Here is a 12,113-nt window from a genome sequence, read left to right on the forward strand (position 1 = left end):
TTAGGTAGAGACAAATACAATTAATAACTTATGAGCCTCTGAGGCAGTAAAAGTAATTTCATCTGCCAAAATTGGTTTTTAAAAATTCCAAGTTTTCACAGTTTCCCCTTTTCTTTTCCAACGGGGTTTCTCCATGGCAGATCTTCAGGGAGCTCTTAGAAATTTGAATAATGAACAGTCAAGTGCAGCACACAATAAGCATAAGAAATGAGACAATTAAAAATGCAATGTTTTTTCTTAAAGTACTTTCATGTGAAAAATGAGTATTTGAAATCTCAGAAAGTTAGCCTTGCTACACATTAATTTATATACTTTGGCTCAGTGGCCTTTACATCAGTTTTCAATTTAACATAATTAGTTAATGATATAATTAGGAAGCAAAATTTAAATGGAAATGGTGAAAGAAAGCCTCTAACCAATTTAAGGTCCTGCCCACCTCGTTTGATCAGAGTTCTTCGGCCCAGCAGCCAATAGTGCTGTGTACATGGTAGGCACTCAGTCAACACTTGCTGGTAAATAAATTAAAGTCATTTTTTTGTTTGTGGTTTTAGCTAGTTACTTATAGTTTAGTGATTCATTTTTGTCTTTTAAAGATCACTTACTAATTAGGTTTGTATACACATTTGTTAGAAAATGTGAAAATTGGACCATCATTTGTAAAAATAAAAGTGTTTCTATGGGTGTATGATCCTATTAAAGTATGTCAGATCATGGGATTTCCTGCTGCAAACCCTCCAATAACTGCTCCTCTCACTATACCTTAAAGCCAGAATGCTTTATGGATAGTCTAATAGATCTTACATGGTCAACCTCAGCCCACATACCACCAGAGATCATATCTTTAACCTTATCTTTCACGGCTCTAGTCCTCCCTCCGTCCACTCCAGTCTTCAGCTCCTTCTCACTGGCTCCTACAGAAAATCCTCCAAAACAGGAGCATTTGCACCACTTCAGGACCTTTGCACCACCTGCTTTATCTATCTGAAGCATTCTTTCTACAAATATGTGCTAGGTGCTCTCCCTCATCTCATTCAAATCTTTCTTCAAAGAACATATTCTCATTACCTGATCATCAAATTTAAAACTGTATCCCCCACCAATATATAAACTTTTTCCGTTATTTTTCTACAACATTTAATACCAATAGACATCAAAGATTTATCCCATTTATGTTGTTTTTTTTCCTTATTTCCTTCATTGGAAGCTAAGCCCCCTGACAGAAGGACTTTAGTTTGCGCTGGTAACATCTTTACCCGAACACCAAAAACAGAGCCCATTACAAAGGGAACGGATATACAAAGCACATTTGCTGAACATGAGAAAATTGTCATCTTGAAACTGCCAAAATAAGTTAATGATAGAATGACGACATTTATTTTCATTCACTTTGAATCTACTTGGATGAATACTAGAGTTATTTCTTCAATATTAGCAGGGATTTAAACACCAAGAACCCAGATGGTCAGATATAATAATGAAAGGCATATAGAAATGTGTTTTGGATTTATGCCAATTTGGCAGCAACATCTGAGCAGCTTCCTCAGTTTGTATTCTTTACAGATTCTCTGTGTTATCTCCCTAAATAGACTGGCTGCTCCTTAAGGAAAAAAAAAATGAAAAAGCCGTTTGCAAAATTTTAAATATTGTTTGGTGCATGTGTCTCTGAGCTTACAGCCAATTCAGTTTTTTGAACACTCATTCAATTATGTCTGATCCTCTTTTTTCCATTACTATTTCGATTGATATGCATATAAATGATCTCATTCTATTTAAAGGTCACAATCTTCAAAAACCAGTTCTAATGCTGTTCCATGACAGCAGCAGAAACCCAGACACATGCATTTGGAAATGGTCTGCTGAATCATGAGATAAGGAAAATGTCTAGATTGAGGACAATATCCACTTAGAGAAATGTTTGGTATTTTGGACAACACAATTTTAGAAAGGATTTGAAAATCTTTTACTGGTAAGAAAGAAATGGGTTAACCAGGAGAGGCATTGAAGACTAATTCCTCAATGAATGGAAACACGGAAGCAGCTATTTTTTGGCTTAGAGAACATTGTAAGCTGTGTGTAATGGCAGGAAATGTAAGAGAAAGGAAGTTTGCTCCCACCAACACTGTAAAGAAGTCAAAGGAAAAAGTTTACATCATTCGGAAAACGTCAGTAATAAATAAGATGACGTCATCTGAACTAAAGAAATTTTATTCAATTCTTATGTCTACAATAGGCTTTTTTTTTTTAAAGTAAGATAATCTATTTTTAAATGCTTGCTTTCTGAAGGCAGTAATTTGCCAGTGTTGCCTGACAGAGAACCATTACAGCAAAATATCTAAGACGCAAAAAACTGAGGATTTGATTTGGAAAAATGCAATGAATTTTCCAGTTTTTGGACCAATAAAGAGAAGGGAAAATTAAGATAATTAAAAAAAAAATCTAATTTCAAACCAATGTTCCCTTTTATTTATTCCATTTTTTTTTTTTTTTTTTACTATTTGATTTATTTTACATCCTACCTGCCCAGGGGAACACTAAGTGCTTTACATTGTTTTATTATATGTTGTATTATATTTAGGCAACAAGGCTGAGCAGTTGAATGGAGGAAATTAAAGTGTCAAGCTGTCAGAGAATAAAACTAAACTGTTTTTTGCTTACCGAGTAAGGAAGAGCTGCAACTCTGGAGAAAGTTCAGAACATTTTCCTGAGAACTGAAAAAAGAAAGACCAAGGGGAAATATATTCCTTCTTAAAAGGGATAGCATACATTAAGTTCATTTTTTTTTCTCTTTTGGTTGGCTGTTTTTCTGGTTTTCATCATTAAATCACAAGCACCTATTTCAAGGAGGTTCTCTGGGAGTTATGTAAGGCTCTATAAATATCACACAGTTGGGATGTGGCAGAATTTTCCTTGAAAGGGCAGATAAATTTCTTGCCCCAAGTCACTCAGGTGGCGAGCAGAGGTATTGGAATATGAAACCAGATTGTGTTATTCTGAAGCCCTTGTTTCTGTTTTCGTTGGTTGGTTGGTTGGTGGTGGTGGTTTCCTGTGTTACCATGTTAAACTCTTGGCTTGAAATACTTTTGTTTTAAAATATAATCTTATTGCAAAAGAAGACGCAGAGAGAAACTTAAAGCAGTTAGAGTCTTTTGTTCACATTTTATTACCAGCTTTCTTAAAAAAAGAAAGAAAGGAAAGAAGAAAGACAGAAAGACAGAAAGACAGACAAGCAAACAAAAAGCCCACCAAAAGACAATGAATCAGGTAGTGATTGGTTAAATGCAAGTAGAAACATTTAAGTTAATGTGGTTTTGAGGCTCATTCTTTGAATACTGTAAGGAATTCTTCCTAAACAAACCAAGAGGTTGATATAATATTATTCTCATTTATGGATGAAACGTCTGTACAGAGAGCTTAATAACTTGCCTAGTGTCACACAGCTGGAAAGAGACGGATCCCAGAGCTCATCCAGGTGTTCTGACTTCATGCTTCTAGCAATTGCTACATTTCCAAAGGCAATGCTGGCAACAAAGGCTGAGGGTGCTTTAGAGCAACTACAAGTAACTTTGATTCTAATCACAGTGCTTATGAATATGTTTATCATACAAATTTCTTATAACTTTGCAAATAAAGTTAACTACTGGTTCCACATGGGCCTTCATGTATGTTGAGGGTTATTGATCAGTGTTGTCACTCACCCAACCGCATGTGGATTACTTCTCTCTCCATAGGTCATGTCTAAGGAATCCTGTTAGTAAGAAAAGGTGCCCCTGCTCAGACAAACGCATTTGGGTGCCCCAGGCTGCCTGTTGTCCTCATCTGCGTGCTTTGAAATCTTGCCTTCATCCATTGTGGCAAATTGCTTTTTGATGGTCCTCTTACTGTGGGGAGGGTATAGCTCAGGGGTAGAGTGTGTGCTTAGCATGCGTGAGGTCCTGGGTTCAATCCCCAGTACCTCCATTAAAACAAGAATTGAAATTTCTTCTGCTAATTGATGCTATCCTGTATATTTTCATATTACTCATTGTTTTTAGTTATGTTGTCAGTCCACTAGTAGAATTTACAGTATTTTGTGGTGGTAGTGATTTAATAAACATGGAAGGAAATGAAGGCTTTTTATTGCCACCAGTATAAATATCTGAAGTGCCTTTCTGAACATGAATACACGAAAGAAGTCTAAACCTAACTAAAACTATCAGATTAAATTGTAGACAGTCTTGAAACTGTTAATAAACAAAGTGAAGTCTTCGGTTTTGGTTTTTGTTGGCTTGAGATTGTATTAGGTACAAAAACATACACAGTACATATACTTAATAGGTACATGATCTAATCTACAAAAACGAACTTTCTCTAATGATATTCCTGCGTGTCTTACTCCATTTTAGGTTTATTCAGAATAATACAGTAATCAAAATTGGTCATTCTCTACCACCTTATCCCAATATTATTACATAGGAGAAGTAGACACTTTGTATCCAAAACAGCAGTTTATGAAATTCATTTTATTCTCATCTGCCAAGAGTCTGAACAAAATTCAGACAGAGCATTAGTCTGCCAAGTTTTATTTTTGCCTTATTTTTAGTTTCATTTCAGTTATATTAAACTGAGTAAGAAAAAAAAAATGCCCTTCAAGGGCCTCCTATGAGGGCGTATAGCCCTTGCAACTCTCCTGATCTGGACAGGTGTGGCTTTATTCCAGCTGCTTCTCCTTAGGTGTCTAGTCTCTTCAAGTGACCTACTGGGTAGGACCCGGTACACCTCCGCTGGCTTCTCTTCCACGAGGTCTCGTCTGTTTCTCAGGCAACGTTCATGCATCACTGTCCCTGTAGTCATGGGAGTGTTGTCCAAGCCCATTACAACACCACTTCCTTGCCTTTGCCCCAGAGCATCTGCACCCTTGTCCTCAGTTTCCCAGGCTGAATCCAGATCCTGGCCCACTGTTCCCGGCTGCTTGGAGAAAGCAAGCTCTCTTAAGAGCTCCTGTGAAATCCTCTCATTAACTGGAGGATAGAAAGTAGCTTCCATCACCATTTCCCCAAGTGAACATGGAGATTCTCAGTATAGCCATGCTTCTCTGCAAGTCAGCGTCTACTCTCTTTTAGTCCTGTAGTGAGTAAGAGTGGGCAAGGATCTTGAAATGGGTTTTCTTTGAAAATCTGCACAGAAAGTTTTAGAATTTCACTTAAGAATTTTTTTATCCATTGATCTTGATGTTAGGATGAAACTTTAATGTTAACCACCTTCTCTAGTTGTCAGAAACAGTATTTGCTATTAGATACAAAGAAAGGAGAAGAGAGAGATACCTTTCTTCCTGAATATTCATGCTGTGTTCATAACTCGGCGATGGCGTCTTCACGTGGTTGTCGGATTTAATCATCGCAACAGTTCCAAGGGATTGGAAATTTTATGCCCAGTTTACAGAGAAGGAAATTAAGTTTCAGAGAGTAGCGTTTTTAAGGCCACACAGGTACCATGGAAATAAAAATAATGTGGCTGGAAAACTCTTGCTTTTCCTGCTCCATTACTGCAGCTAAGACATACAAATCTAATTTCTAGTGTCAGCCTAGGACTGCCCAGTGTGTTTCTCAAATAGTAACTTCCTTTTGTAGACCTGAGTTTAAGAATGTTTGAGATCATTTCTATTGCTACTGAGTTTGAACATAGCGCAAAACCTTAACATTGGCTGAGTCTTAAAATACATGTTTAAAAATTTTTTTTTCAGACAATAGATTTTGAAGGTTTCAAGTTATTTATGAAGACATTCCTGGAGGCCGAGCTGCCTGATGACTTCACAGCCCACCTCTTCATGTCTTTTAGCAACAAGTTTCCTCATTCTAGTCCAATGGTAAAAAATAAGCCCGCTCTCCTGTCAGGTGGTAAGTTTAATTACATACTTCAAAAATGTGTGTATTGCACAAACCTGAAAGGGAAAAGCCAGTATCACGTTCTCTCTAAGAGAGAGATGATTTGCTTAAAAATTATGTTTGTTGCAGGATTTATGCTTTCATACTAAGATTGAGTGAAGTATTTAAAATATCTCCAATAGAATAATAGCTAAATGAGAGGAAATATACTTTATCACTATTCATTACTTGTCATTCAGTGTCTTTGAGGTCTGTGTTTGGGTCATAATTTTTGGGGGTACTTCTGTCAAACATGGGAAAGCACTCTTTTAAATGACACATATATATCTATACGTAGTCACAAGGCAGTTGTGTGTAGAAAACGTAATATTTAGTATTATCTGTGCAGATCCCAATATACTTTCATATTTTGAGATTTGTAAGCTCAGAACAGAGTTTTTTGGGGTTTTTTTCTCTTAGATACTTAATTAAATTTCTGTCACTATAGAGATGGTTGGTTCTCTTACTGTGTGTAGCTTTGCAGGCAGGTCTAATGCATCACTGCCTGTTGCTAACTGTATCACTCTCCATGCAATCAGGGAAGCAGGAATCTCGCTGTGTAACTTTAGGGCATGTGAACTGGGAAACTGGTCAAACGGAGTTGGAGAGTTGAAAAGGCAGAGGTGAATACGGAGGTTTGCAGAGACAGAACCTCAGGAAGCACTTACCTCCTCCAGGCTGGAATAATCAAAACCCAGAAGCCCGGAGGAAGCACCTGTTGGAGCTGGGAGACAGAGTTTGAGCAGGATGTTGCCCGGTAGAGCTCACCTCAGGACTCCTGTGGAGGCAATGCTTCCTGATAGGTGTTGGCAGCTCAGGAGCTCCAGGGGGAGCCTGCAGCCCTAGAAGTCAGACCTCTTAGCGGCGTCACCATGGTGTGCAGGACCATATGGCAGGAGCTCACTGTGCCTTCTCGGTGTGGCAGTGAGCTGGAGAGGAGAGCCTGTTGCTACTGGAAGCGGGTGCTGCAAAGATGGAAGCCTGGAAAGATCTAATAGTAGGTTCAGGTCGACCAGCAGGAACCAGTCCCTTCTCCCTCCTTCCTTCCCATCTCTCTCCAGTGACCCAACGTGTTTCTGTCTGGCTATGGAGAAATGTCATATATGGCAGTGCTTCTCACACTCTTTGATCTCAGGACTCTTTGAGGCTCTTGAAAATTATTGAGGACCCCAGAGTGCTTTTGTTTGTATCTGTGATATCAAAGGTGAAACATTCTAAAAATAACAGTCAACCCATGGGATGTTACCAAAAATCACATCTTTATGAAAAGTGACTGTTTTAAAAAATAAAACAGTTAGTGAGAAGACCGGCATTGTTTTACAGTGCTGCAAATTCTTTAACATCCAACTTCATAGAAGACAGCTGAGTAGCCGTGTATGCTTCTGTGTTGTCAGATCATATGTTATGTAGCCTCTTGAGAACGCCACGGTACACTCAGGAGAGAATGAGAGTGAAAAGCAAATGATACTTCAGAAGTGTCATTGATAACCATTTTGAGTTTACAAATCCCCTGCAAAGGGCCTAAGGATCCCAGGGGAGCCACTGGCCTAGCGACTTCCAGCCCTAACATCACAAAGGAGAATATGAAAATGTGGGTAAAGAGATGATGAAAATTTTAATAACTGACCCTCTGATACATAAAAAGTTTAAAACATGTCATTAACAAATAGGTGATATGTATAACCGAATCACGATGCTGTACACCAGAAATTAACACAACATCATAAATCGACTGCACTTCAATTTAAAAAAAAAATAAAGAAATAGGTGTTTGAGCCATGAGCAACACTTGGGCAGTCTGATAAAGAATCCCACTGTTGTTCCACTTCTCCTTCTGTTCGTGGAGTGTTTCTCCTACAACAATCACATGTTGCTGCAAGCTTTCTGAAGCAGATATACACCTTCCATATGCTCCATCTTGGTCCCTGCAAAATATAGAACAGTTATTTTGTTTATAACCTTTAGCTACTGATGCAGTATTTTAGTTCCTTAAGGAATCCCCCTTTTAACATGAGTTGAGAGGACGCCCCACACCGGCTGTTCTTGTCCGGTGAGTCCCGTTTCGTCTGTCCTACAGTGTGGCTTCAGAGCTGAGCAGTGTTCTGGACTGAACAGTTTAAAATGGGACAGTTTCTTACTGGGATCTAGAAATGAAAACTTCTGTGTTCTCTGTTTCATGCTGGAAATAGATTCTGCATTCCTTAGAAGTAGCAGAATTGTCCCTTATTTAAACTTACATGAAGCAATACTGTCCTTGGGTTTTGAGAAAGAAAGAGCAGGAATATTTTTTGACATGTTCTCTCTCTGAGTAATTGTGTCAGACTTGGAGGAAAGAGAACAAGTTTAATGACTTAGGTAGTTTAGCAAGAAGTTCACATCTCAAACCCCCCTTTCTTCAGCTAGCATACAGTAGGCACTACATGGAAGATGCCTGTTTTACAAAGAGTAGAAATCAAAGCAGGTTTCAAAGTGAAGAAAAGGAAGGAAGGAAGGAAGGAAGGAAGGAAGGATAAATAACAGCTTGTACCTAAATCGGACAATCACATACCCTGCTGAGACCTACTTGAAAGGAATTGCAAAATGGGCTTGCAAGATGTAACCCTCATATAGCAACAAGAAATTAAGCTGTGAGTGAGGCCTCCTCAGATTCTGACCTCCATATTTTAAAATGTAAAAGGACAATACGTCGTTCATTAAGACTGTTTCTAATCCTGTGGACTTTTCAGACTACCTTTGATAGTTTTTTGTTTTGTTTTGTTTTGTTTTGTTGGTTTGTTTCTTTTTTTTTCCTGGGGAATAAGGACCACAGGACAATAATAAAATTTTTCAAGGCCTTGACTCAGAAACTGAAAAAAATCAGTATATTTTTATTCCTAGAAACTTGCTTTACAGTAATCTAAGTTATCTACACACGATGTATGCATGGTTGAAAAGTCACAATCATTTCTGAATAAAGAGGTGCTGTAATCTGCTTCGTGTAGCCTGTGTAAGAGCTCACCGTGTTTCATGGCCGCAGCGCCGTCAGGAATATGGTAGCCAGTCTTGATCCTGCACATCAGCTGAGCAGTGAGGGTTTCTCAAAAAAAGGAAAAACTTTTTGAAAGAAAAAACTATTTTTTTCTTGTTAATGAACAATAATAAAGTATTTGGTAAAAGTAAAGCATTTAGTTTTTATAGAACAAAATATTTTTAAATAATTATAAATAGTTATAAAGGTTGTGTGTGTAGGTAGCTGTGTTTTGTTGAATTTGTAAAATCTAATGATCCATCTGGCACTTCCTGTGGTGGATGATATATTGTTTGGAACATTTGTTGCAGTTCAGTGTCTCTTGTCACCTACTTAAATATAAGATGATTAATTCTGCTGCTCCCATGCTGGACTTTTAATGTTTGAATTTATCTCCAATGTACCATCTTCCCAGCTTTCTTACAACCTCTCCTGGTTCATTGTACCTCCCAGGTCCCTAATTGTTCACCTCTTTGCTAGTCCAATGGCCAATTTCTGATCTTACCTTCATCCCTAGAATCTAACACTTAAATTATTATCTTTATAGAATTGTTCAATCATTTGGAACTTTTTTTTTTTCTGTAAGTGGCTCACAAACCCTGAACCATGAATCAATATTATGATCCTATATTTCAGTCCCTACAATTTGAACAGGGAGAGATCTCATAAATATGCAGATTGTCGCCACTGTAGATTGCTAACACCCACTATTAACACAGCTTTAACCCTTCTTCAGCTTTTAAAAAAACCTATTCTGTGAAGTAGTTTTTCTTCATACTGTCTCTTAGGTCCGCTAGGTTCAACTTTTCAAACCTCCTTTCGTGTCTTCCTATCTTTCCCCTCACTTTCAACAGATGACTTTTTTTTTCGTATCATACCAAAAAAAATAAGCACTGTCTTAACATAAAACGCCTCAATTATTTCCCACACAACCCCAAACTGTTTCAGCAACTCACGGAGAATACACATTAACTCTATTCCAGATGGAGCTCTTCATCTGAGTGTTCATAGGGCATCAAGCTAAATGCATCTGGAAGTCAAATGATTATGTTCTGCCCAAACCTGCCTCCGTTCCTGTCTTCTCTCCTGGTAAATGGAACCCAAGTATCTATTTATTTCCCAGCCCCTAAGTTGTGGCCTCTTCCTCCCTTTCACTGCCTCACTCCTCATATTTAGTTAATTACAAAGCGCTCTCTGTCACTCTTGGCAACTTTTTCTCAAACATTCTACCAGTGTCGGTTTGACTCATCACTGTTTGTGTCCTCGACTGTCGGTTAGCACGGCTCCCAGCCTTGCCCTGACTTCCCATCTGCGAAATGCTCCTGCCATCACAAAAGCCTGGTTATGGTAGTCCTGAGTTCCCAAGTTCTGGCTTTCATAGGCACCTTGCAGAAGGGTTTTTAAACTTTAATTTTCCAAGTAAGCTTAAATCCTTGATATATAAATCCGATTAAAGCAGCGCTGCTTTGCTTTGAGGGGAGGTGCAGGGAAAAAGTACAGGAGTCTTTGTGACTCTGCCTTCCCCTGCCTCCGGAGACACCCCCTCCTGAAGTGCCCTTAGTGAGACTTCAGAGCCTCAAAAGCATCTCTATTAAGAAGATGATAAAATCTGAGTTCCGCAGCATTAGACACATGCCAATGCAGGACGGGGAGTCTGCCTACCGTCCTCATTCTCTCTAATTCTCTGCCTCTTTGCCCCATGCACCCATGCCCTTTGCATATCCGACTGTTTGCTGTGGCTTAAAACCTGGCTTCTTTCTCCTTGCTCAGGACTTTGCTTTTCTGCATGGTGTTTCCCCTGCCTATTTCACAGCACAACCCATCTCCTCCAAGCCTCAGCTCATGCTTCACTCTAATTCAGTAGCACGGGCTGTGTTCCATGCTAGGAAGGCAGTCGTCAGTCCGATGGGATACTTAGCGAGTGCATCTGGGAAGCACCCCGACATCCTTGTAAAAGTCACACCATCTTCCTCTCAGGACAGCTGGTACACCCCCCCCCAACTCCCACCTATGACAGTGGCCGCACAGAAACTCCTGGACTCAACCCTCTTCAGCTAAATTTTTTTTTTTACTTTTTGTATAAGATAGCAATTAACAGCAGTTATTAATAACAATGACTTTCTCTAAGAATATGACAATTAGAAGAGAATGGAATATGATTTATTAGCTGGTTCAGACGCTCATACTGTATATGGCTGTTGGGCTCCCCCGTGTCTAAAACATTGACTCTGTAATAATAAACATCTGTTTATTAGCCATAGGTCAGTATAAGAGTTTTTGTTGTTCTTTCTTATTAGCTGCTTTATTGGGTACAAAGAGAAGATTTTCATAGCACCCCTTAAATCAGATCGTGTAGTGAGTTGACCATTTAATTCTTCATTTTATTATTTTATTAATCCATGCACCTGGCCATTCACTTTTTTAAACACACTGTGTGCCAGGAATTCCACAAGAAAGCTGAGGATCCTTTAGAGCCAAGGAGAAAAGCAGACAGTTAGGCGATCAGTTATATGAGAATAAAGTAAGTGCTGTGCTCTGTTTATCAAGAGCATCTGACTGAGATTTTAACCACAAATTGAAATTATCTAGATTAAGTCGAGGTAGGGGCAGGTGCAGATGGGAGTGGAGTGGAAGGGAGTTCCAAGAAGAGAAAGCAATATGCAGATGTCTATTTAGACATTACAATCATCTCCCATCAAAGAACAGTGCACAAACTATAAGCCATTCAGTATTTATTCATTCAAAAACATTTATTGATCACTTACAGTGTGCCAGGTGCTATTGAAATCCCAGGAGTACATCAGTGAGCAAAACAGAGCTGCTTCCCCCTCAGTCATTTACGTTCTAGTGGGGAGAGAAAGACTACCACACAAGTGAAAAATTGTGGCATGTCGACTGGTAATGAGTGCTGTTGGCAAAAATAAATCAGATTAGAAGGTGCAGGTGGGGGGCTGAAGATGACTGAAAGTCTCAAGTTTCTCATGCCTGACTGACCCTGGGATCAGGGTCATAAGGAGGTCATTTTTGATGGTCCCAGAGCAGATGGTAGTCATGACCCTGGAAGCATGGGGTCACAGCCTGGAGGTGGGGTGGGGCGAGTGGCCCTGGCGGGGTGAGAGGGAGCTGCAGGGACGTGGACTGACTGGGAGTGCGAGAGGCTGGGTCTGTGCCGTGCCTCCGCTCGGCGGGGGCAGGTGAAATGACTG

The 12,113-nt window shown here is 39.3% G+C and overlaps 1 protein-coding gene across 1 annotated transcript in view; it reads left to right on the top strand.

Annotated features, from left to right (window-relative positions):
- Positions 1-12,113, top strand: part of DGKB (diacylglycerol kinase beta) — a 586,586-nt gene that overhangs the window by 133,880 nt on the left and 440,593 nt on the right. Inside the window, exon 5 of the mRNA XM_072964909.1 lies at positions 5,720-5,873. Within this exon, the coding sequence (XP_072821010.1) occupies positions 5,720-5,873 (154 nt within the window). The remainder of the gene's footprint in view (positions 1-5,719; positions 5,874-12,113) is intronic.

Source organism: Vicugna pacos, chromosome 7 (genome assembly GCF_048564905.1).
Source record: "Vicugna pacos chromosome 7, VicPac4, whole genome shotgun sequence".
Classification (NCBI taxonomy): Eukaryota; Metazoa; Chordata; class Mammalia; order Artiodactyla; family Camelidae; genus Vicugna; species Vicugna pacos.